The sequence below is a fragment of the Primulina huaijiensis genome, chromosome 10, assembly GCF_012295235.1.
Source record: "Primulina huaijiensis isolate GDHJ02 chromosome 10, ASM1229523v2, whole genome shotgun sequence".
Taxonomy (NCBI): Eukaryota; Viridiplantae; Streptophyta; class Magnoliopsida; order Lamiales; family Gesneriaceae; genus Primulina; species Primulina huaijiensis.
In genome coordinates, this window is record NC_133315.1 from 765,035 (window position 1) to 792,065 (window position 27,031).

Genomic DNA, 27,031 nt, shown 5'->3' on the forward strand with positions numbered 1-27,031 from the left:
AGTTACTGTTAGTAATTCTGTGATATAAGTTTCGTGTGGTGCTAACGTCTCTCAGGAAATATTTTCATTAAGAGAATAGCTACTCAGGCCTTGATAGACTCAGGAGCCACCCATTCATTCATCTCAGAGACGTTTGCTAGTCACTTGGATATCAAGACCATCGGCCTCGACNAGAAGCCTTATCAGGGACCACCGAGGGGCAAGGGTCCCATTCAGCAGCAGGGGGCGCCTCAGAAGNGACGTCTTTCCAGATGACGTCACAGGCCTTCCACCAGATAGAGAGGTGGAGTTTGCCATTGATCTCATGCCAGGCACAGTGCCAATCTCTAAGGCACCGTACAGATTAGCTCCAGCAGAAATGCTAGAACTTAAGCAACAGATTCAGGAACTTTTAGACAAGGAATTTATCCGCCCGAGTTTCTCACCGTGGGGCGCGCCAGTGCTCTTTGTGAAAAAGAAGGATGGGAGCATGAGACTGTGCATCGATTACCGTGAGCTGAACAAGGTAACGATCAAGAATAAGTACCCGTTGCCTAGAATCGAAGATTTGTTTGATCAGTTACAGGGAGCTACCATGTTCTCTAAGATAGATCTTCGATCAGGGTATCATCAGCTGAAAGTGAAGAATGCAGATGTCCACAAGACAGCTTTCAGGACCAGATATGGGCATTACGAGTTCTTAGTGATGCCATTTGGAGTGACAAATGCTCCAGCTATTTTCATGGATCTCATGAACCGAGTATTTCAGCCGTTCCTCGATCAGTTCGTCATAGTATTCATTGACGATATTCTTATATATTCGAAGAGCCATGAGGAGCATAGTCAGCATTTGAGAACAGTGTTACAGGTTTTGCAGAGACACAAGTTGTATGCAAAATTCAGTAAGTGTGAATTTTGGTTGGAGAAAATAGCATTTTTAGGACATATAATATCTAGCAGTGGTATTGAGGTGGATCCAGCTAAGGTGGTTACAGTTAAAGAATGGATTGAGCCGAAGAATGCATCAGAGATCCACAGTTTCCTAGGCTTAGCAGGCTACTACAGAAAGTTTATTAAGGGATTTTCTTCGATAGCAGTGCCACTCACCTCATTGACCAAGAAGAATGTCAAATTCATATGGACTGAAGAGTGTCAGAAGAGCTTTGATACCTTGAAACAAGCTCTTATCACAGCGCCAGTGTTAGCCATGCCAGCAGGACAAGATAATTTTGTGTTGTACACCGATGCTTCTAAGCTCGGTTTGGGCGCAGTATTGATGCAGAATGGTCGGGTTATAGCTTATGCTTCCAGACAGTTAAAAGTGCATGAAAAGAATTATCCGACTCATGATCTCGAGTTAGCTGCCGTGGTCTTTGCTTTGAAGATTTGGAGACATTATTTGTACGGCGAGAGATGCCAGATATTCACTGATCACAAGAGTCTAAAGTATTTCTTCACGCAAAAAGAACTTAACATGAGACAAAGACGGTGGTTGGAGTTAGTAAAAGATTATGATTGTGAAATTAGCTATCATCCAGGGAAAGCTAATGTTGTGGCAGATGCTTTGAGTAGAAAGGTAGCAATCTTAGCACAGCTGTCAGTGCAGAGATCTCTTCAGTCTGAGATTCAAAGGTTTGACTTGGAAGTTTATCGCGAGGGCAGAGCTCCTAAGCTGTCTAATCTGATGGTCCAATCTTCCTTGTTAGACCGTATCCGAGCAGGTCAGCCTTCAGATGAGCAGTTATTGAAATGGAGGCTGAAAGATGAAGCCAAGGGCAGTGTACTCTATTCAGTGTCCGATGGTATTGTGAGATACAGAGATAGAATGTGGGTGCCTAGTGTTGATTCAATTAGACAGGATATTTTGTCAGAGGCACATGCATCTCCGTATTCTATTCATCCAGGAGGTACCAAGATGTACAAAGACCTACAGATTTTGTATTGGTGGCCAGGGATGAAGCGAGACATCCGCAGATTTGTGTCAGAATGCCTCACTTGTCAACAGGTGAAGGCAGAGCATCAGAGGCCAGCAGGAATGCTTAAGCCACTCCCTATTCCAGAGTGGAAATGGGAGAATATCACTATGGATTTTGTCGTTGGGTTGCCAAGATCAGTTAGGGGTTTTAATGCCATTTGGGTTATTGTGGACCGACTCACTAAGTCAGCACATTTCTTACCGGTGAAAACGACTTTCTCCATGACTCAGTATGCAGAGCTTTATATCCGGGATATAGTCCGTTTGCACGGGATTCCAGTTTCGATTGTGTCCGACAGGGACCCGAGGTTCACATCGTCTTTCTGGAAGAGCTTACATGCAGCCATGGGGACGAAGTTGCTTTTCAGTACAGCGTTTCACCCGCAGACAGATGGTCAGTCTGAGCGTGTGATACAGATTTTGGAGGATTTGCTGAGAGCCTGTATGATTGATTTTCAGGGGACTTGGGAGTCGAAGTTACCTCTAGTGGAGTTTACCTACAACAACAGTTTTCAATCCTCTATAGGTATGGCTCCTTATGAAGCACTATATGGAAGAAAGTGCAGATCACCGATTCATTGGGATGAAGTCGGTGAGAGATCAGAACTTGGTCCAGAGATAGTTCAGCAGACTGCAGATGTGGTAGTCAAGATTCGTGACAGAATGAAGACCGCCCAGAGCCGTCAAAAGAGTTATGCTGACAAGAGAAGAAGGGATCTTGAGTTTGCCGTAGGTGATCATGTATTCGTCAAAATAGCACCTATGAAGGGTGTTATGAGATTTGGGAAGAGAGGCAAGCTTAGTCCGAGATTTATTGGACCGTTCGAAATTCTTGACAGAGTTGGAACTCTAGCTTATCGTGTAGCCTTACCGCCGAATTTGTCCGGAGTGCACAATGTGTTCCACGTTTCTATGTTGAGGAAGTATCTAGCTAATCCTTCGCATGTTCTGAGCCATGAGCCATTGCAGTTGACTCCAGATCTGTCTTATGAGGAAAGACCGATTCAAATCTTAGACAGGCAAGAGCGTAGGCTTCGGAACAAGACGACTAAGCTAGTCAAAGTCCAGTGGCTGAATCAATCAGTGGAGGAGGCCACTTGGGAAGCTGAAACAGACATGAGACTTCGCTACCCGGAGTTGTTCGGTAAGACTTAATTTCGAGGACGAAATTTTTATAAGTGGGGGAGAAACTGTAAAGCCCAAAAATCAGTATACGTAAAATCTATGCATTTATTTAATTTATGAAATTTCATTATTTTAATATTTATGTTTAATTGATCTACGTTAAAATGTTTTCTTGAGTTTTATGTTTCAGACGATTATTCGAGGCGGGATCGAGGAAAGGAGACCGGGATGATTTTTAGTGACTTTAATTGTGGTATTTTATTTTAAGTTAGGTTTGAGATATTTTAAATAATTTATGAATTTTTAATATTTTTAAAGCCTAATTTAAATATTAAGTCATTTTAGGATTTTTAAACTTTTAAAGTTTATCAATTAGGGGATTTTAGTAAATTTATTATGGGATTAGAATTTTATTAATTTGTTGATTTGTTAACATTTTTATTAGCATGATTTATTTATTTAAAAACACTTTATAATTACTAATTAGGTGGTTTATTACACACCACACACACATATTAAAATATTCAATTATTCCAACACCTTTTCACACACACTCATACACGTATACACACACCCCTTCATTATAAACAAAACACACATGTTTTATTATATTATTTGACTAAGGAGAGAAGAGAATTTCTCTTTAAACTCTCCTCCATCAACCTCTATATCATTTCTCTCCTCTCCAACTTCTTCTTCAGCAATCGTTCCTTTCCTCTGAAATTTCCAGCAATATTTTGTTGAGTTTATTTCAAGAAAATCGAGCCACCTTCGTCCCGGATCGTCTCTCGCTCCGTCTCCGCTTCAGTGTCGTCGTTTCGGTATTATTTAATCGTCAAAGGCACGTATAATCTCTCTTTTCTGTATCGATCATGTCATATTATGCGTGTGTTGTTATTTATGCTTAAAATCATGTGTATGATGTGTAGAAGTTTGAGCAAATACGTTGGAACAGCTTTTGAAACGATTTTTAGATCTACAATTTTCGTTTTTATTGTTCTGATAAAAACTGCGAAATTTCGGTTCATATTTTGAGAAAACTTTCAAGAACAAAAATGTAGAACTTTTTAATGCCTTCGATTTGATATAAAATTCGAGATTTTTGGATTAGAATTGAGTGAGTTATGGAGTTTTTCGTGGGACTGCTCAAACTGCAACTTTTACAAAAATTGTGTTCTTGAAGTTTTATGTTGCAGGCCTCGTTGGGGATCGACGGGTGATCGTTGCTGCATATAGGTATATTATTTATGATGTTGGGATGTATAATGAAGCTTCGTTTCTTGTCGTTAGGCGCTTGGGAGATTGAATGTCGTATAGAACCGTTTGTTGTCAAAAAGTCTCGTTCACGGGTTTGTTGGGTTGATTGTGATTTTGGTTGTTTTGGGACAATTGTTTAGGCTTGGGTCATTGAATTAGTAGCCTAAGATGAGCTCGTGGTGTTGATTCTTGGTCTGTGCAGTCGAGTCGAGGGAGTTAAGCATATCACATTCAGAATTTTCGTAAGTTTCATGCCACCGCAGGTACACGGACCCGGACACGGACCTCTCCACGGGGTCCGTGCCTTTGTTTCCTTCGAGTAGCCATTTTTGCGAGCCAACACAGACCCCTTACGGACCTAGGCACGGGGTCCGTGCCTCCTATTCCTTTTGAGTATTACTTGGCAGTACCTAGACGGACCTGTACATGGACCCGGGGTCGGGGTCCATGTACTCACGTATTTTAGGAAAATTTATTTATGATTTTGAGGTTTGATGTTATGGTTTAGTGCAAGGATTTATCAAAGTCGTGTTATTGGAAATTATAGAATATCCTAAGAAATTATTGAGCTTGAGAGTAAGCATGATATTTACGTCTAAGTTATGCAAGGTAATTATGAAATTTCATGTAGTATGTTGCAGCAACGGCCCCAGTCAAAGTCCAACGAATCCCTCGACACCCAGTAAGTATGTATGACGTGCAAAGAAAATATTTTAAGTTTTTGAGGTATGCTAAATGTCTTGTGACCAAATTATGTTTAGGATTGGAAAGCGTTAAATTATGAACGGGGACCAATCCACCCGTTAAATTATGAACGGGTTAGATCGAGGTTGAAAAGCGTTAAATTATGAACGGGGACCAACCAGCCCGTTAAATTATGAACGGGGATCTTATGTATGTGGCAGTGGATACGTTTCTGTCAGCCCAGTACTGTGGTTTGTCTGATCAGGCATTTATTATGTTATGGGTCACTTGCTTTGAAACATCCTCTACGAAAAATATTGAAGTTATGTATGTTCAAGTATGTTCAAGTATGCAAGTATGTTTATGAAAAGTTTAAGTTGATGGCACGTCTAATTATGTATGTATGTAAGTTCAAGTTTATGATGTAGGTTCAACTTTCAAGTATGTATTTTATATTTTGAAATTTTATGTTGTTTTATTATGTAGTACTTGCTATCTCCAGTTTATACGTGTTGAGTCTTTAGACTCACTAGACTTGATCGATGCAGGTGAGTATGTTGAAGAGGAGACAGGAGGTGGCGACCAAGGGGCAGGCTTGGACTGAGCGGAAGGCTAAACCCGAGGACCACTAAGTTTATGTTTTTATGAAAAGTTTAAAATACTCTGCTTTTATGTTGGATGTGAGACAATTGAAACAAGTATGTTGTTGAAAAATTTATTTGGTGATGTTGATTTCAAATATTAATATGATGAATGATGAGTGACGACCTTATAGATTTTATGTTTAAGAAAATCTTAAATTTTTCCGAAAATTTTGAAGTAATAAAAAAAAAAAAAAAAAAAAATTTACGGTACGTTACAATGTGACTATATGAATGTTTGTTTTATTGATTTGGTTTAGTTTGACCGATTAGATTGATCATATGATCATGGATTTGTACCTTAAATGACACTCGTACACCTTTTAAAAAGAGAGGTTTTAGCTTCGAGATCTTGAAACATTTTCACATTCAAGAAAGATTAATCATATGAACCAAATAGTAGAAAAATTATTTATGTGCATATTTTTATTGTATTTTTAATATTATGGCACTTATGATATCACTAATTGATTTTGTTACGTGTGATATTTGTTATTTTGAAAATAATTTTTTTGATAATGTATTGGAGAATGAATGTTTATTTGATGAAGATATTAGAAAAATAAGATGTAAGGTAGTGGTTAATCATATGTATTTTGGCTTGGCGGTTGTTTTTTTTTTTTGGGAACAAACCTGTAAATTTATTTATGACGAACGTGATATGTCTTTTATTACAAGCTTATTCATCCAAGAAGAAAAATCTCTAGGCTCCCAAAAGAAGGAGGTCGGGTAAGAAGAAGCAAAAACATCAAGAGCGTGAGCTATTTGATTTGTTGTTCTTCGTACTTGTATGATCTCCACTCCGTCAGTCGTGTCCGGTAAATTCTGAATCTCTTGTATGTTCATCTCCGAGCATCCTAGCTCTTCTGTCGGGTTGATGACTACTTGCACGGTCAACAAAGAATCTAAAGCTACCTAGTTAATCATCTCGTGATATTGGACTGCTTTCTCAAATCCCTCCTTGATTGCTCTTAACTCTTCCATCTTTTACTGAAGTCGGCTTTGAGATTTGGTGTTGTAGTGTTTACTAGAAATATAAATGATAGAATATTTATGGGGTAGTGAAAAGTTACATTATTATTATTTTTAAACGAAATGAAAATAAATAGTAGTGTCCTTTCTGGTTTTAAAATTTCATAAACATTTTTAGAAAACATAATCAATCAAAGTCTTATTTAGAAAAATATAAAAGACGTAGGATCGGTGGAATGTTTAGAAAAAGGTTGAATAAACACTCCAAACATTTTCTTTTTTATACTTTTGAAATATGTGCTTCAAGCCTTTTAGGAGTCAGAAGCTAATATCGATCTTTGAAAATGCAGCGAACTACTTAAAAGTGCGGAAACAGTCTTTAACACTTGATGAAACTTAAAAACACTAGAAAAGAAAATAACACACGGTTTGTTTCTAGAAATTTGAAAGATAAAACCTTCTACGTCTCTTCTTCTTATGTTTTCAATCACTAAAAAATTTTGATCAGTATATACTTGTACAAACCCACTTCATTAAGACTTATTTTTGCCTACCGAAACTCTTTGTATTACAACTCAATACTTAATGAATATTGATTCTGAGAAAGACATTTTCCACATATTACAAACACTTCACACTTTTCAATGGATAAATAAAATGAAAAAGTATTTGAACAAATGATAACACATATGATCTTTTGAATTTGATACAACTTTAAAGCATGTGCTGGTTTTGTATAATTTCAATATGATAAACTAGAAAGTGTGAGTGATTTCTCAATTCCATAAAAATCATTATATGTGAACACATTATGAAGCTTTTTTATAAATTATCTTCAACGTTCTAAGCATCTTGAGATTGATTTACTTTCTTCGTTCTTGAAGCTTGATCTTATCTATTTACCTAGATGATATACAGAAAAAATATGATTCTTAATGAAGTTAATATCAGGCAAACTGGTAACCATGTTCTGTTTTCTAGATTGGTGATAGATTTGAAATTCAAGTGATTTAACTGTTTGTACCAAAACCAATACTTGTTACTCTGAGATGCCATAAAGAATGTAGGATCATCAGTTAGAACTATATTCCAAACAACTTTGTAGGTCTTTCCATCTATGTTTCTTCGCAAAACAATAGAACCATGAACATTTTTAACTGCACATGCATGCTTCTAGAAGGCTACTGAGTATCCATTGCCACATAGTTGACTAATGCTGATTAGATTATAACAAAGATTATCTACCATAAGTACATCATTAATAATGACATTTCCGTGAATAACCTTATTATTACCAATGGTTTTACCTTTTGAGTTATCCCCAAAAGTTATTTTTGGTACACTACAACTAATTATTTTGGAAAGTAGATTTGTTTGGCCATTTATATAAGTAGAACATCCATTGTCCAGATACTAGATGAGGCTACTATTTTTCATTCTTATTTTCATTTTCTGTAATCACAAAGTTCAGTGAATGATACCCTATCTGTTTGGGTCCAAATCTGTTTAATCCCTTAGGAACCCAATTTTGTACAATTTTGAAAGATTTTTCACTTCAAGTAGCCTTAGGGGGTGTGTGCATCATATGATTTATTCTTTTTAAAAAATGCAATTAGGATGTTGTTCTCTCATGTTGTTCTTGTTTTCCAGTCTATATATCTTCTAAACTAGTCTACAATTATAGAATCGGTAGTTTTTAACATTCGTTGAGGATTGTGCTACTGAAACTAATCTTTTACTGGATCCAATGTTCAGATGAGCTTTCCTCTCAGGTTCAACATAACAAAGACCAACATGTCTGCTTTTGTTCATCTGATTTATATGTTTCTCAACTTGAACATTAAGTTTGTTGTGTTTATATATCATACTAAATTTAACAAAGTGAATTTATTTCCCTTTGAGCATATTCAGTTTTAGTTGAGTACTGGTTTCAGAAGTGCTTTCATGGCTACTGAATCCAAGACCAGTTTTTTCTCTGGATTGTAGCTCTTGTATCTTCTCTAATGAAACAGAAGACTTATTCCATGCATTTACCAGTAGCGACAACTTCTAATTCTTAATCAATAGTGCTTGGTAATCAGCATTCACTGCTTTCTGATCATTGCAACTACTCTCTTGTGAACTTATTGATTTTATCTAACAAGCCTTGGTTTTCAGTTGTAACTTCTTCGAATAACTGAGATAGCCTTGAATACTATTCAATCATGTCATGCAATGCTTTAACTAAGTAATTGTGTGTAAATTCTTCCGAACAAAATCAAATATCTCATCAGTAGTCGAGGTTGAATCAGTATCTACCATGAGACACTGAACTTCTTCAACACTACTTTCACTGGATCCGTTCTCAGAGTCAGAAGACTCGGAACTAAAATCTTCAAACTTACTTTTGCTTTCTTCAGCAATCATCACCTTGCAATCTTTTCAAGATATCTTGTCATTGCGCTTATATTATTTCTTCTTGAAATAATCTTTTTTGGGCTTAGGACAATCAATAATAAAGTGACCAGTCTTCCTACAATTGAAACAGGTCATGTCACCAGATGATGAATCTTTCTTGAAGTTTCGATTGGGGTTCTGATATATTCTATGATTTTTCTTCATGAATTTTGAAAATTTCTTGACGAATAATGATATAACATTGTTGCTGATTTGCTCAGCAGTCCTTTCGGATAGTATTTCAGTATCAACAATAGTTGAAGCACTTGAAACAACATCAACAACAGTAAGAGTTTTAATTGACTGACTTGATAAATGATCTTCACAACTTCTTACTTCAAGTTCAAACTCATAGGTCTTCAAGTCTGCAAACAAGCCACAGAGTTATGGTTTGCTCAAATCTTTTAATTCTTTCATTACCATAATCTTAACATCTTACTCTCTAGGCAGTGCTCTCATAACCTTGAGTGCGATTTATTTGTTGCCAAGACTTGCTAGCTTGTTGATAATGCTACTTAATCTTTCATCAAAGTCATTTAAAGATTCACTGACCTTCATTTTAACATTTTGAAACTCTGCATTGCTACATAAAGTTTATTTTCATTTTTTTGGTCATTTCCTTCACATATCTAGATAAAAATTTTTCAGATTTATTTTGTAGAAGAGAACATCTTGATTTTACTGAAGGTGTTTTTGTCAAGATCCATGTACAGAATGTCATTGGCTACATTATCCAAGTTAGCTTTATTTGTATTTTCATTGGTCCATTCGCTTTATGTATTTTTACAACATTTGTGGAGCTCTTTCTATTATAGTTGTTATTGTATTGGCTTTCATAACCTTAATGGGCTATCAGTGATGACATATCACATGCCATCTTCTTGTTATGCAAGTTGAGCTCTCATCTTGATTTTTCTTTAGAAAACATGGGAAACTTACTGAAAGATGTCATAGCTTTTGCAGTAGATGTTTTAGAACGAGATAAACATGCTCTGATACCACCTGTTAAATCGGTGAAATGTTTAGAAAGAGAAGATTGAATAAACACTCCAAACTTTTTCTTTCTCATGCTTCATAAATATGTGCTTCAAACTTTTTTAGGATTCAGAAGTTAATCTAGATCTTTGAAAGTGCATCGAAATACTTAAAAGTGCGGAAATAGTCTATAAAACTTGATGAAACTTAAAAATAATAGAATGTAAAATAACACAAAGTTTGTTTCTTGAAGTTCGAATGACAAAACTCTTCTACGTATCTCATTCTTCTGTTTTCATAAAGTATCAATAAAAGACTATGATCAGTACACACTTGTACAAACCCACTTCAATAGGACTTATCCTTGCCTACTGAAACTCTTAATATTACAACTCAACACTTAATGAATATTGATTCTGGGAAATATACTTTCCACATATTACAAATATTTCACATTTTTTAGTGGATAAATATAATAAAAGAGTATGTGAACAAATGATAGCACATATGTCTTTTGAATCTGATAGAACATTAAAGCGTGTGCTGATTTTTTGTAGGCTTTCAATATGACAAGTTAGAATGTGTGAGTAATTTCGCAATTTCACAAAAAATCAGTGTATGTGAACGTATTATGAAGTCATTTTTATAAACAGTGAGGCCTTGAATCCAAGAATAGACTTGTTATTTGTTTTTGTACTCAAAACGGTAGTGATCAATAAATGATCTGTACGATTCATTTAATGGCTTTAAATAAGGTGTACTATTGTAGAGAATAGGGGTGGGCAACGGTCGGTTTGGTCCGATTTTACTCTACAACGGTTCGATTTTTTGGTTTTCGGTTTTGAATATCTCTAGTCCAAAACCAAACCATTTTATTACGATTCGGTTTTTTTGTAATATGGTTCGGTTTATACGGTCGGTTATATACGGTTAGCTAAAATTTCGTAAAGCACCAAAATTCTACGTCACTTTATGCCTCTAAAATATAAATCATAATATTTGTCAAACATTTAATTTGTGTGTGTGTGTGTGTATATANTTGGTGCCAAGTCGAGAGAAAACTAATGTCCGAAAGCATTGACAATTGACATGCTAAAAAACCATAATCTAGTGAAACAAAGAGGGAAGATACAGTTAGAAAACGACTAGGCCTACATCCACAGAAGTAGAGGTTCGTTCATTTTGCAGGGCCATCTCCTTCAAAATATTTGAACTTCCAATTCTCAAACTCCAAAATCCTGTTTAGAAAAAAAATAAAGAAATTAAATTCATTACAATTATAAAGTGATTATGAATCACAATTTTGAAACAATAACTTAAACTTAATAAAACTAATTGCAAAAATCTTTAACAAAGTCATATAAAAAAAATCCTATTTTATGGAAAAATAATAAATTCATTACAACTAATAACAATAAGTGAAAATGCTTAAACTTAACTAGTTAACTTACAATATTTCATTGAAATGATTATATATTGGTTATGTAAGAATCTCTTCCAATGCAAGAATCCCTTCCAATATTGATCAAATCTAAAAAAATAAGAAAATTATTACCATCATTAAATAACAAAATAATTCTAAAATAAAACAGAAAAAAATACACAAATTTCTTACCAGATTCAATTTCTTCAAGATGATCCAAGTTTTCTTCTACTTTAATGGGAGAAGATTTTTTGGGAACCAATCTTGAAGGCAAATGAGAGCTTGCACTAATCGAGGTGTTAATGAACTTCTAAATGAATCCAGAACACATCCCTCAGTGCAAAAAGCACTTTCCGATGCCACAGTAGAAATAAGAATCGCTAACACGTCACGAGTCATCTCAGCCAGAGTAGGAAATTTGGAAGAGTTAACCTTCCACCAAAGCAAAATATCAAAATGTTCATTTGCAACCTCAACATCTTCATCGAGATACCTATCTAACTCAGTCTTAGCATCCATATTTCCACTTTCAGCCTTATATCTCAAGTATTCTTGTTGTATTAGTGTTCTTTTATGAATATTTCCTGTGTTTATACCTGATGGCTCAACTTTACTAGTAGATGATCTTTGAGACATTTTTGAAGTGACTTTCTTATATTCTTCAAACAAAGAAGTCATATACAACTTTATTTCAACTCTTAATTGCTCCCCTTTCTCTTGCCCATGCATCTTCAAAAGCACAAAAGCCACATAATCAAATTTGAAACGAGGATCGAGCACACATGCAATAAAAATCATCTTATTCATTTTTTCTGGAGCACTCTAATATTTGTCAAATTTAGATTTCAATTTCACAACAATCTTTGAATCTTTTAATCCTTTCAGGAGATTGTCTAATATATCTTATAGCTTGTCTAACTCGTCTCACGGAATCTCCAACTTCTTTCAAGCCATCTTGAACATTGAGATTGATTATATGAGCCACACACCTCACATGAAGGTGTTTACCATCCATCAAATTACTTCCCCATTTATTGAATTGGTTTGACATCTCTTTCACTGTAGTATCATTCGAACTAGCATTATCGACTGTGATAGTGAAGACCTTATCCAAACCCCAATCAAGCAAACATTTAGTGATAACAATTGCCATATCATCACCTTTATGACTAGATATTGGAGAAAATTTAATATTCTTTTTTGCAAATTCCAGTTTTTTTCAATAAAATGAGCAGTAAGACACATATAATTAATTCTGTGTATTGAATTCCATGTGTCTGTTGTGAGGCAAACTCTTAGACGTGTCTCCTTGAAAAAGAGCTTAAGATTTTTCTTTTCTTCCAAAAAAAGTTCAAAGCAATCCCTTGTAATAATCCTACGAGATGGAATTCTAAATAATGGTTGTATCACATTTATAAAGTGTCTAGATCCTTCCATTTCCACAAAACTAAAAGGTAATTCATCGACAAGTATCATCTTGGCCAAAAGCTTTCCTGCAACCTTCTTGATCAAATCTCCAAGCATTGATTGTTATTCGATCTTTTGAAATGTTTTGAAAGGCTATTTTTGCTTGTTTAGTTTCCACATTACATGGATATTTTTTACACTTTTTCAAATGAGCACCCAAAGATGAAGTACCATTTAAACTTGAATCGGCAACATAACTTGAACCACAATAATTACATTTTGCTCTAGGTGTCCTATTAGAATCCTCATATTTCTCAAAATGTTCCCAAACAAGAGATCTAGGTCTTACAGATTTTCGCTTTTTCCCAACATCAACCGAATCTGTAGATGACGAATTAGGTGCGTTATCATTTGAACTCTTGCTTTCATCGATCATACCCTCTTTTTCTGACATCTATAAAAAAATGAAACAAATAGCCTGTCAAGAAACAATAATGATAAATATAAAAAAAGCGAGACGAGCAGGGGGTTGATGGAGTCAAAGAAGATATAAATTGGTCTAACTATCTAATATCATGCATGCTCATTGGTCAGTGAGTGTCCACACAATTATCATCCATTTCTCTTACAAAAAAAACAGTGTTCTAAATGGCAGTCGAGGCGGCGCCCTTGACCGGCCCGCCTACGCATGAGGCGGTTGTTTAAGGTGGTCCAAGATATACGGCGGTGGACAGACGGCCGAGGCGGGTGGAGGCGGCGAGCGGGCGGATGGACCAAGCGGCGAGCAAGCGGGCCAGGCGGCCAAGGCGGGTTATTTTAAAATTTTTGGAATTTAAACGTGATATTTTTTTTTGGTTTTCACTCCTTACTATCAAACTAAGGAGGAGTACAAGGAACAACCCCATTAGAGAACGTGACGAAGATTTAGATACATCAGAGGAGGAGAAATTAGAAGATGTTGATTTTGAGTCCAATGATGAGAAGATTATGAATGTAGTTGATGGTGCACATATAGATGACTTGAAAGATTAGTTATGTTTAGTCTAGTACTTGTTCTCATAATGGATTGAAACTTTGAAATTTAAATTTAGTTTTTTGGTAAAAATAATTATATTACTTTGTTAGCATACATTAATATGATGATAAATCTTTATTAATTATCTTGTTAGTTTGCAATTATGTATTTATTTGCATATTATCTAGATGATATTATATTGTATGAAGCTTATTTATATTTAAATATTATTTAATTACAAATCTTACATAAAAAAAAATGATGACTATTTGTGATTATATTGCATGATTATATATGATTATTCATAAAAAATTACTTAAAAAAATTCAATCGTGCCCGGGCGGCTTAGGCGGTAGGCGGTCACCGACAATAATATGGTCGGTTCAATTTTTCGGTTTTTTGGGTGAATAAAACCGAAAACCGAACCGAAAAATCGAATTTCATAAATTTTAAAACCGTAACCGACCGAAAAACCGATAAAACCGAACCATTTAAACCGAATTTTTCAGTTCGTTCGATTTTTTCGGTTTTATGCCCACTCCTAGTTGAGAATGACTACAATAAATAGGAACATTCTCTTATAGATAGTACAAATAAAAAAAGATGTCAATATAGTAGTTTGACAGATTATCGTGAAAAAATATCTTTCTGGATATTGCTACTGGTTTTATATTATTTCATTCTTAGTTCAGTGTACTGATATTTTTATTTAAAGGTGTGTTCTGATTTTCTTTAAGCATAATATTTTTTTTCAGGTTTTCCTCAAACATTCCGATTTCCCATTATCCTTAAGAGTTTATTTTAAACAACACATCACCAAAGTTAAAAGTATTTTTGTCAAATAAAGTCTTATTTAAGAAAATATACAAACAAAGTCCTAATTAAAAAAAAACACTATTTTTTCCCTGAGTTCCATATTATTACTGGTAATTGAATTTTTTTATTATTTATAAAAGTTATAAATTTGTTAAAATTTGGATTTTAAAAAACACATATACAGTTAGAATTCCTATATTTTCTGCGCTAATAATCCCATACTTCCAAGGTGAAAATATAAATTATTTTATTAATAAAAAAATATAGACAGAGAAGTCGTCCAAACATTGAATGAGATATTAGCAATAAATGCAGACATAGCACATAATTGTAGAAAGGTCACTGGAGAGGCTTGAGCTCACTTCCAGCTGAAAGCACGCGAAATCTTCTCAAATTGGCGCCAAGTACTATAAATGAAGACGAATTCTACCCGTTGAGAGCGAAAGCATCAGACGCCATGCGCACTCGCTTTCTCGCCACCGAGCACTCCGCTACGGCTGTTCGGCCCCTGGATTATGTCCGCCTTCCATCCCCTCACATTCCTCCTCCAGATCTTCCGCCGTTCTCCGCCGATTTCGCACAGTCCTTTAATGATGTTGCTGTTTTCAATGTCTCTTCCGAAATTGACAAGCTTCAAATCGACGATGCTCTTTCCATCTTCCTTTCTGACGTGCTTCCACACTTCTTCGATGTTGCTGATTATGAGGAACGGGGAATTGCTAGCTCCAAGGAAAATTTCGAGGTTAGCTTTACTGTGATTTTTGTTTCGTTTGAAATTGCGTTTTGTTTTGACGATTTTGTTGTTCTAATGCGCGATGTTATAGGAAGATTTAGGTGTGTTTTGAAATTTTATTTTCTAAGAATGTGATTCTCTGAAGGATTAAGTTCTTTGAAAATCAATTTGGAGTTGGTTTCAGTTATTGTTATACGCTCGAATAGTTGTTTTTTTTACTAAGTTTTGCATCAATTCTGCTGGAACTTTATTAATCTAATTTTACGACTGGAATATTGAGATCTGATGCTAAAACCTCAATATCATCATTGTGATCGTGACATGTCATCTGTTGTGTTGTAGTGCGGTCATGGAAATCTTTATCAAATAAATAAATGATCAAATCGAGTTTGAATTATTGTTTCAGAATATCATATGCTGTAAAATTGAATCATGCTTTCATACTTGGTATTCAGGATACTGATCGATTACCTGTTCATCCATTTGCAGGTAAAACATGAGAAAACATCCAATATTAAGGGCTGGATTGGTACTGAATTTGCGCAATTTGAAGTTCCCCAGATGGATGCTTCCTCGCTTTCATCAGTAATTTTTCCTTCTGAGAGCATAGATGCACATTGATATTATATTTTTTTTGCCTAACTTACAAACTCTCTTTCTACCTACTCCTATCTGTATTCAGCCAAAAAGTGCATTTCGTTATCAAATGGAGAGCTTGTGTACTTTCTCGGAGATTTCAGATGCTGAATGTACTATGGTAAATATTTGAACTTTATCTCCAGCTCTGTGCATTTAATAGCCCCCATCTTTGTGTTGTGATTAGTGCAAGCCATCCTAGATTGAACAACCAGTCTTCTCCTCCAGACTTTGTATGACGTACAAGTGGTAGAAAGGATCTTACAAATGACTGGAATTTGGCACTTTTAGAAAGGAAAAAAATTATCAACTGGGGAGAGGTTATTTAGTTTGGAACGGTTTACCACACATAATATCTCTCATAATACTGAGGATGTATGCATGGAATTTTATCTATTTGATGTTTGCAAGAAGTTGAAGTAGTTGAAATTTGTCTGACATGTTATTTGTCCTTTTCACAATCCATTAGTTTATAGTGGCATAATATAACATGCAAGAAGAATTCTTCCTCCACATTTTTCTGATTGGCTTCTAAGATGGATACTTCTTACTTGTTATTTTTCCTGAAAGTAAATTCTTTGATAATCAGTTTTAAAGTGATATTGCAGGATCTAAGTCATACTGAGCTTAGGCTACCTGATCACCTAAAGATTAAACAATCTGTTTATTCAGTTGATGACATGAAGATGGAATACCCAATTGAGCATAATGTTCATTTGCTGGAAAATACTGATTCTATTCAAGGACAAAATATTTCCCATAATGTTAAATTTCCCCTTTTTGAAGTTGATGCGGGAAGTCTATATACGGTTGACAAAATATATATGGAGGATCCACTTCTAATTTTTGAGAATGTTGAAACTCAGCAGTTGACAGAACTAGATGGTGTAATTGGTGACAGCAAGGAGCTTTTGGGTTCTATGGAATTTGACTTAATGAAGTATGTACTAAATCAACGTGTTTCAGTTCAGTTCCTCGAAGAGACAAAATTTTCACTGGAAGTTGACTATTTAAGTATTTTAGAACACACAAACTTCCATAAATGTTCCACGCTCCATCAGGGGAAGCCGGATGATTCAGTTTGTTCAATGAACCCAATCCTCTTCAATGAATTTCAGTTCTTTGATTTGGTTATATATAATTTCTATGAGGTATTCTCAGATGCAGCAAAGGAGATTGAGGCAGAGACATGTAAATCCATGTTTGGAGAATTTATGAACTTTAAAAGTTTTAATGAAATGATCGTGTGCCCTCAGCTAACACTCATGGACGACTCTTTCAAATCACTGCCTGTACCTATGCTCTCAGATTGTAAAAATACTTACTCATTGCCTTCATACATTGAAGAAATACTTCTGACGCAGTTAGATTGGCAGTCTTCATCAACATCTGATGATCTGTATCTAGACTGGGATTTTCTTGGAGAATATGATTGCAATATTGTTGAACATTCTTCTTGCTGGAAAATGTTGTGGGAAATAGATACTTACAGCATTGACTCATCTATCAATTCTAGTGACAACGGAAAGCTGATATTTAATTATATTCTCTCTGAAAATCAATCCAATGAACAAAGCGCAGAAAACCACAATGACATGCTGAATCTACCTTTTAGTGACGTCTCTATATTCCATAATTCACCTTCTTCTTCTGGTAAATTAGATTCTAATGGCTTGATGAATCCTGCAGATCAAAGAATGACAAATGGTGTTGAGAAAGTTCCATTGTTTGGGGCATCCATGTCTAATGATCTTGAATTTTTTTTGAATCCTCTCAACTTCAATATGCGAAGGGTGAGCTTGCCTGAAGACAAGTCCACTAATACCAATACTATGTGTCAAGTGCTTGCATCCAATGATGATTCATTAGCTGCTAAAGCTGCCACTTTCGTTCCGGAGCAGTGGAATGTCAAATTGCATCATGTATGGTTGTTAGATAGAGTTCTAATACACATCGATTGATAGCGTCGTCGAACAAGTTATATCTAGTTGTTACAGATATCATGTTTCTGGATATGACATGCTTTTCTGTATTTTCTGATGCCAAGCATCCAAAATGATTGATAATTTAGTTTTGAAAAAATCATTTGAACATTGCATGTATGAAATCATATGATGGAACAATTTCGAGGTTGTGGTTATTTGAATAGACCATGATATAATAGGGCTAAGGCATGAGATAACTGATAACTGTCATGTCAGGAAGTGTAGGCATTGAATTTGCTGAACTCTTTCAGTTCAGATATTAAGCTGTGTTTTTTCTTCTTCTCTTCTCCTAACTGAGTAGCAATCCAAAGCAATCGATCTTCGTTTAAAATTTTCCGTTTTACTGTGGGAAAATCCTTCAGTTACTTTTTGCTAATTGGGTATTTAATCTTTGTTTACTCTTGCTAATACACCATCATAAAGTAGATTTTCAACTTTTTCAAGAAATGCAGTTGTATTAAATGATTAATTTTTCAAGGATCACATTCCATGCTTCATAGTTTGGTCAAGCTTTGCTCATCGGTCCATGCAAAAGTTCTGAATCATTCAACTTTTACCAATGAACTTATGGTTGCCGTAGTTCCTGTATGTCTGTCTCAAGGATCATCTTGTGGCAATTGATTATAGTTTAATTGTTTCATGTCATCATAATCCACCTCTGAAAATTTTCTTTTATCTGTTTAAATGTATTCAGAAAGGAGATTTAGACTCCACATCAGCCGAAGAAGAGAGAAAAACTAAATTGGAAGAGATGTTAAATACTGTACAAGTGATGACGATGGATGAAAATCAACCTGTGAAAGCTGTATATGAAGATAAATCGTGCACTGTGATGCTAGTTCCATCCATGCAACCAGGATTGGAGTCAAAACAAAATGACTCGTGCAAGCCTTTTTGCCCTGACACTGTCATAATTGTGAATACCCGAAACTTCAATGATGAAATGGTAATTTCAAGGAGAAGCACATATCAAAAAATTCTTGAAATGGAGAAAGAAGGGGCACAAATTGTAGAACGTGACGTAAGTCTTCCAATAGATATTATTGCAAGTGCTAAAGTTTGCCTCACTTGGTACGACTGCAAAAATATTGGAAAGAAAGCTTCAGCTCCAAATGAGGCCTTTTCATGCTTGCCTCTATGTGTTGAAAGCATTGCAGCAAGTACTTTGACATCATTGAGTTTTGCTTTTGGTTGCTGCATCCTGGTAAGTCTTACTTGAAAGTTTTAAGATTTGGTCCATTACTCCTTTCTGCTTTAACTTCAAAGCAGTGATTCTTCTGTTTTATAAATGAAGAGTAATGGAATGTTGAGTCTTTGCACATCTCTTTGGTGGTGAGATACTGATTCAGAATGTGACGAAATGTACTTCCAGTCTGTAGTCTAGTTGCTATGGCGGTTCAAAAAGGTTTTTCTTGATAAAATAGGATATGAAGAAATAGATCATTGAGTTTATTGCACCATAATTACTAGGGAAAAATTTAGCAATGTATTAGCTTGCCAAGTTGGCTAATCAATGGAGTAATTTAAAAATCTGAACTCTATTATCTGGGGATTATACTTTTTAATCAAAACCTTTTTAATCTGATAGTGTGGTTTATTTTTGTGAAAAAAATTATTGTTAGATGTTGATTTTTGCCTTCCAGATCTTTGAGGGAGAAGGCAATTTCCTTGGTGGAATAATGGAATCATCAGATGAGCTCTACGCTGCCGCTGCAAGCTTAGGAATTGATGTGCAGATCTTCTGCTCATATTCTTCTGAGATGACTGAAGAAATTATATTATCCTGCATCAACAAAATATCAAAGTTGAACAGGGGCCTCTTTCCGAAAATGTCTGAATCGGAAAGTCTAGCAGAATCATTCCTCACAACATTTCCTTCCATAAATCCTCTTTCAGCTCATGCAATATTATCTTCAGATACCGTACTTGGCAAGTTTATGGGATTTTCAAACGAAAGTAAACTTTGTAGTCTTCGAAAATATCAGGTTTCTGAAGAAAGCGTCTCTTTGTTAAGTGCAGTAAGCAGATTTGGGGAGAGGGAGGATTCTAAATCTGGATTGACTGACTGCTCCTCGGTATCTTCAGTTCTTGACTCAGAAAATGTACAGTTCAAAAGTGCATCCGAGAGGAAGAAACCAAAATATTCTCCCAACCTTTATCATGCTGAAGAGCCTTCAAATTGCTCTTTTCATTTGGAATCTCTAAAGCTACTCCCAGATGAACTTAATCATCCCAAATTTTCTGTTTCTTGTAATTCTTGGATGCCTGGAACTGCTGCGATATTTGATGAACCCGGGAACTTCAATATATCTTTTGACGACAAATTAAGGAGTTACAGTGAAAGATTTGATGTGGATACAAATAAGATGCCCACTAATATGCCAAAACCTTATGATTTTCCATTGTCAAAAAGTCTTTCTACAATTGACACAGATTGTGATCCAGATTGGAGATCAGCAACAACTAGATTCAGCGTTCAAAGTATCAAGGCATTTGGGAATTCGCAGGAAAATTTAAAGGGTGAAGTCATTGATGTACAGGGTACTCCAGAATTTGGTGATGATTTACCGTTTGAAAATTTAGGTAGCTTTTCACCTTTTCTACTTGATGTGGAGAAAGATTATGCAGGAAGAAATTCTAGGAGTAAATTGTCTTTAAGTGCAAATAATATTGACGTGGTCACAAATCCCTTTCATACTGATTCTGCCTTTGATGCCTGGATTCCTAAAAAAGATGGACAAAGTATTGGGGAAGAAACAAAACCACATTTTGAAACCATTAACAGCGACAATATTTCCATGGAGTGCCAAAAAGGGCTTCTCAAAGTGAATATGATAGAAGAAACTCCCAAAAATTTCTGCACGCGACCTTCTCAAGAAAATCATACAAACAGTTATGGTGGCACACCACTATCCAATGCCCTTCACTCGACCCAACTGCAGCAGAGATCACCCTGGACTATTGAATTTCTCAACAGGATAAGGGAAAAAAGTAGACTGCGCAAACAGTCTCTTTCATATAACCCATCCTCCCCTTGCTTTGTTTCCTCAGGAAACACATCAAATAATGCTAAACGAAAGAGTCCCTCTATTTTTGAATCATACAAGTATGAAGTAGGTAGTACCTCAAAGAAAATAGGTGAACAAAAGAAACAAAAGAGAGCATCCCAACCACCCGATTCGATGAAGAATGAGAATACATCAACCTCACGCCCTCCGTTGTGGACACCACTAGATAAGAGGGCTAGACGAGTAAGCAACTGAGAGTCTTACTAGATGTTCTCGTAATTTTTGACATTGAATCTAATTTATTTTTCCCCAACTGCAGGTGCTATCTTTTGCAACAAAAGGAAGTGGCGGGCAAAGTAAGTTGGTCTGGAAGGATAATAATTCTCATACTGCAAAAAGAAGATTTTAGCCCCAAGTTTTTGTTGCATGAAGTTTGCAAAAGTTATATATGGCTTTGGACTTGTGTAAGCGAAGGTCAGGTGTCGTGTTATTTTGGCCCAGGTGGTGGTGTGCAAAGAGATTGCATTTGGCATACTAGCTACCCTTTTGCTTCCAGCTAATATCCACAACTATCTACTCAATTGGTTTGGTTTAGAATGCTTATGGATATAATAGTTTTGTTGTGTGCTGGAGATGGTGGGTGGAGGTTCATATTGAGTTTTTTATGGTAAGGGAAGCACAAGTGTGATAGACTGCAATTAAAATGTTTGTGTTATGTACATAGAAGGTGTTAAAGGAAATGTCAAATTTCAATGCTTCTCCCAAATAAGTATTTCTTAAGATGTAATGCGAGCCTGGTGAACCGACTCAATTTGAGTTTGATTGAGCCAGAGATTTCTTGAGCTCGAGTTCAAAAGTTCAAAATTAGTTTTATTTTATATATTTTATTAATAAAATTAAAATTTATATTTATATTATTATGTGTGTAATAATATTTTATTATATAGAATGTATATAGAGCCCATGAAAGCATGTAGGAGCTCATGGTTGTGATCTAAACTCATGATTTGAGCTCACGGACAAGTTTATGAATTTGGCAGATGTTTCTTACAACCGGCCAAAGCTTTAATCTGCTCGAAATGATGCTCCTCTTTTTTTCATATCGTGTTATCTTTCTTTTGTATGAAATTGGTTTCCTCTAGTTATTATATTCTAAATTTTCTGGGCGATTAGTTCAGTCATTTTTGTACTCTTGAGATTCTACATTTCACTTGAATTAGTTCTTTTTGCATTTGTCCTTTTCTGTGGTAGTATTATATGTTATAAAGAGATCCATATGCTAAAAAGTGAGGTGCAAGTGGCTAATGTTTAATGCAAAATTTCACAAAACGGAATAACTGTATTTTATCGCATCAGCCATAGAACAAAAAGTTGAACAAATAACGGAGAAAGATGCTGTTGAAAATGTACTATTAAAATACACGCCATGTCTGCTGGACAAAAATGCTCAACAGTTGGTCTGCACCATTACTCCAAGTATCTAGTTTTTCTTTCCGTTTTTCAGGTTACGAAGGGTCATGACAAGTTGTTGCCGTTCACCTTCTACCTCTGCAAATCTGAGACTTATTTCTGAATATCTCTCATGCATTTCTTTCAACCTTTCTTCCATGCTTTTGTTTTTTTCCCTCAGTGATATGACTTCACTCAACAAGCTGGAAGTATCACAACTACCACTGAAGTGGTCACTTTTCTGTTCCAGCATTGTTTGGTAAGTTGCTCTGGAAAAATAAACAGATTCACTTCCTTATTTTATCAAGTTAAATATTATGATATTAATGGCTCAAGTCGGTGCCAGATATTACCTTTTCATATGTTCTGTGTCCAATTCCCCTGTCGTTGGAAGGTTGTCTATACCCTTGCTTCTTTCTTCAACCGGTCTATCATTTATGTCCTTGGCACTCACCTGTGGTCAGTTTATTGTTGCTTATCATTACAATTTGGTAAATGATAACTTAATTTATACATATCACTCATGATGTGAGTTTATTGTTTCTTAAACTTATATAAGCTATCACTGATATGTCATCAAGCACAATGTTTTACATCATATGGGATTTAGTATATATCCAGGCTGGAGTATTTCAGTAACATAAAGAAAAAGGCCATGTTAGTTCACTTGATATTTTTTTAGAGCATAGTTGCTCCATGCACAAAGATATTTCAGGTTTGAGAGGTTTTGTTAAATGTTGGTTATTTTATGCTACGTATTCATAAATGTCCCAACCTGCTCTAAGTGATCTTTAAGGTTTCTCTGTGTGTTGCTCTCTTCTTCTTCTGCAGTATTATACACAAGATTCTTTGCCTTCACTGGAGACCTGATAGAATTTTGTAGTGCTGCTCTCTCGTCCTGTAAAGTTAACCATAGTTAGTCGAGTCACTGATAAGCAAGACTAACAAATGCACTAGACGTCTGTTCTTCATGTCTGACATAGTTTTATCATTCTGGAAATTTTGTGGGTTTCCTATAAATTGGTGATTACCTTCTCATTATATAAGTCACTCTGTAATTTAGAGACCTCTATCTTCAGGTTTTCTTTCTCCGATTCTGCCTGTAATAAATTATTCTTCACCTCATTATTCTTCTGTCTCAGCCTTTTCATTTCTAAATGCAAGTTCTCTTCTTTTGTTTTTGCCTGATCTATTTGAGACTTCAAAGAAATGTTTTCTTGTATAAGTTCTGCTTCCTTTCTCCCTGATGCTGCTTCTTCCTCCAAGTGTTCCTTTTCCTTGACCCAAATTCCTTTCTTTTGTTCTTGAAGGTCATGGAGTATTCTTTCATACTCGTCTCTTTTTATTTGATGTTCTTCATCAGCTTTCTGAAACAGGTTTTCAAGAATTTCATTCCTGCGTCTCAAATCATTAGCTTCTGCAATCGACATGTGCGCCAACTTTTCATTCTCCTCAATTTTTAACGACATATCAGCCGAAAGCCTTTTGAATTCCTCCTGAAGTCGCTCTGCTGCATTTGCGTTATTCCACCTTGTCTTCCTAAAGGCTTCCTCGGCTCTTATGGCTCTCTGTTCCTGCATTATTTTTGCATTAGTTACTGCATCCAAATCTTCTTCAAATGCTTGTGCCTGATTTTCCAGTTCCTTTTGCAGGTTCTCAACCTGAATCTCAAGCTCATTAACTGCATTCGAAGATCCAGAGTAATGAAGTTCCTGACTTTTGACTTCTTCCTCCAAGCTTGCTACCTGGAGCTTCAACTGCTTCACCATAGCCAAAGATTCAGTGTAATGATGTTGCATTTCCATTTTTTCTTTTTGGTTTTCCTGTAATGTGGAGTATATTTCCTTGCTTTCCGTCTCTAAACATTCATAATCCAGCTTAAGCCTCTGTAAGTCTATTCGAATCTCTGCTTTTTCATTCTTCTGGATTTCTAATTCGAAAATGAGGTTTTCAACATCCTGCTTCAACCTTTGTATTTCAGCATCATTTCCAAGATTGTTAACCAGGTATTCCAATGCTTTCATATCTTCATTTTGATCCATCTTTTTTTTTGGAACTGTTGTAAGGACTCCTGGTGCACTTTGAAGGGCTTTAATTTCACTTGAAAGTTGAGCTATTTTCATGTTCTTCTGCTCCAAATCTTTATTAAGGTCTCTTAAGGTAAGAACAAATTCAGAATTTGAATCTTCTGTTTCCTGCAACCGGAGCTTCATTTTTTTATTCAAGCACTTCTCATTTTCAAGCTCTTGCTTGACATTGTCTAGTGACCTTCTCATATTTGCAGTCTCCTTTTGTACATAAATCGATTCATCTTCCACATTCTTACAATTTGACGAGGACTTGAGTTGTTCACATTCTGCTTTAAGTGCATCTCTATCTTGTTTAAGGTAAACCATCTGCTCAGATAATTTTTGTCCTTTCTTGCTTTCCTTAATGATTTGTTGCCTAAGGGACTGTGCTTCCATTTCTGCAACCTCTGCCTTCCTTTCTAACATTTTCATTTGATTTTTCAAGTGCCCCAACCCGTTTGCTGTTTTATAATCATTATTATCCGATTCGGTATCTCCAAAGCTTCTATTTAGTTCACGACTTGTTGCTTCACTCGAGCCCTCACTCTATCGAACAAATGAAGTCAGTTCTAATTTATACAGCCGATAAGTATGTATCATATGTAATTCGTTTAATCAGTATTTGTTGATAATTAGAGACCTTACTTCAGAAGAATTTATGTTTATCTTCCCTCGACTATAGCAGTCATTGAATTCCGTATCTAAGCACTCGTCAGATTCATTCATTGGTGATAAATCATCTTCTATAAATCTGAAGTTCCGAGTGAAAAAAGAGCTTTATCATTTCAAGTTTTATTATATCACCCAGCATTGTTATGCAAAGAAAAGGAAGATGAATATTACTGCTGTTGGTCGACATTGTTACCTTGAATCAGGATTTCCTTGAATCCTCTGAACTGTAACCTGGTTTTCAATAGTAGCTTCAGGAAATATTTTACCAAGCACAAATTTTCAAATTTACCACCTCATAATTCTAAAAAAAAAAAAATTAAAGAAAGAAAAAAAATACTGGTGCAGGCTACTTTCTCTGCATCTTTGCCTCTAAATACGTGTCCATAAGTTGTGTGCAGGGACAGAACCAGGATTTTATCGCGCAAGAGATGAAGGGAAAGAACTAACGTGCAAAATTGCTCCAGATTTTGAAGTCTGTAGCGGCAAAGTTAACTTCAACGGTTTGTTTGCTTCCGCTAGATCAGCAAAATCAACCGAGACTTCTCCCAGAAAACCTGATTTCGACGATCCCTTAGAGGAATAAAATAAAATAAAACTGTTAATCTTATTTTTTTCTCATTTGTGAATCTTGGGAAGAAGAAAACGGAAAATGTGTCGCTTACAGTTGACACAATCAAGTAGTAAAATTTCTCTCTAATTCTTCCTGTTTTGATCTCTTTGACTAATTTCACCGCTTCATAGACAGGATTTTCCCATGTACAGGTTCCTTCAGCGATTGGAGCTTTCGGCAAGCTCACCGTTGGCTTTCCGACATCCACCGGAACCAGAGAAATCATGAGGCCTTTTGCTTTCATCTGTGGGACCTGGAACAACATTATATTACTGGTGAGAACTGCATTCCAAAATCTTGCATTTCTTGATCAACATATCAATTTTTCTTACAACCCATGAATAAAATGGTTTGGTTTTCGCACTGTCGCTTTAGTATTATCATCCCTGCGTTTTATGCTAAGAAGAGAACTCGTTTCTGATCCATATAATTTGGTTTAACATCCAATGTACCTGTGTTACTTGAAATTGCATCTTGAAGACAGCTTTGATCTTTTTCTCGCTTCGTTTGAACATCTTTTCTTGGATATTAAGGATTCAAATTCAAGGAATCCTTCAGTTCTTGCTGTGTGAGAACTAGGAGAAATTGAAGACTTTGTGTTGCCTAATTTGCTGCATCAAGTGGAAGGATATAATTTACTGTGGAAAATTTGGTTTTTGAAAGGAGGAGGAGAAGAATTAAATGAATAGAATAAAAATTGTTTTCATTGTGCATTAAATATTTCAGAAATTTAGCGAGGGTACTTGCATAGGTAGTAAATCTTGGTTTTGACGTTTGAGTTTCAATGTTTAGGATTTGTCCTGCATTGCATCTGCGTGCTACTTTGTATGATGCGAATTTCAATATTATATTTAAGAAAGTTTGGTATTAATTATCTAGTTTTTTTATTAAAAAAATTGTATCATTATTCTAGAAAATAACAAATAGATACCTTTCACTTCGAAAATTCTATATCACCCTGGTTATGAAATATCTAATTCATCATGGTTACGTAACCATTTGTATGTATATGTGCGTGTGTTTATATATATTATCGTTGGGTATATAATGTATTTTTTTTTGGCTTGACAAGATGCTAAATCCTCTTATTTCCGTACAAAGGTTTTAATCTCTACATTATATGCATTAACATCGATTACATACAATAATAATATTTTATATTAA

The 27,031-nt window shown here is 35.4% G+C and overlaps 3 protein-coding genes across 4 annotated transcripts; 1 reads left to right on the forward strand and 2 right to left on the reverse strand.

The window, feature by feature from the left end:
- Positions 1-11,085: 11,085 nt before the first annotated feature.
- Positions 11,086-13,504, reverse strand: LOC140986694 (zinc finger BED domain-containing protein DAYSLEEPER-like). Of its 2 annotated transcripts, XR_012176962.1 has the most exons (4): positions 13,224-13,504; positions 11,660-12,196; positions 11,496-11,575; positions 11,086-11,282 (listed from the first exon to the last, which is right to left on the reverse strand). XR_012176962.1 is itself a non-coding variant. In XM_073455010.1 (3 exons), the coding sequence occupies exons 1-2, from the start codon at positions 13,326-13,328 to the stop codon at positions 11,696-11,698; spliced, it is 606 nt and encodes a 201-aa protein (XP_073311111.1). In that variant the 5' UTR covers positions 13,329-13,504; the 3' UTR covers positions 11,086-11,282; positions 11,660-11,695. The 2 variants fall into 2 exon arrangements, 1 of the variants encoding a protein (XP_073311111.1); XM_073455010.1 differs by lacking the exon at positions 11,496-11,575.
- A 1,564-nt stretch (positions 13,505-15,068) lies between these two features.
- Positions 15,069-22,022, forward strand: LOC140985773 (protein SHORTAGE IN CHIASMATA 1). The gene is made up of 7 exons (XM_073453686.1): positions 15,069-15,447; positions 15,928-16,023; positions 16,121-16,195; positions 16,683-17,996; positions 18,754-19,263; positions 19,703-21,310; positions 21,387-22,022. Exons 1-7 carry the CDS (start codon positions 15,163-15,165, stop codon positions 21,474-21,476), a joined length of 3,978 nt encoding a protein of 1,325 aa, XP_073309787.1. The 5' UTR covers positions 15,069-15,162; the 3' UTR covers positions 21,477-22,022.
- Positions 22,023-22,344: 322 nt separating this feature from the next.
- LOC140986496 (uncharacterized) lies at positions 22,345-26,648 on the reverse strand. Its single transcript, XM_073454768.1, has 9 exons — positions 26,320-26,648; positions 25,920-26,120; positions 25,705-25,827; positions 25,451-25,488; positions 25,231-25,336; positions 23,548-25,131; positions 23,292-23,414; positions 22,870-22,970; positions 22,345-22,785 (listed from the first exon to the last, which is right to left on the reverse strand). Exons 1-9 carry the CDS (start codon positions 26,380-26,382, stop codon positions 22,548-22,550), a joined length of 2,577 nt encoding a protein of 858 aa, XP_073310869.1. The 5' UTR covers positions 26,383-26,648; the 3' UTR covers positions 22,345-22,547.
- Positions 26,649-27,031: the final 383 nt, after the last annotated feature.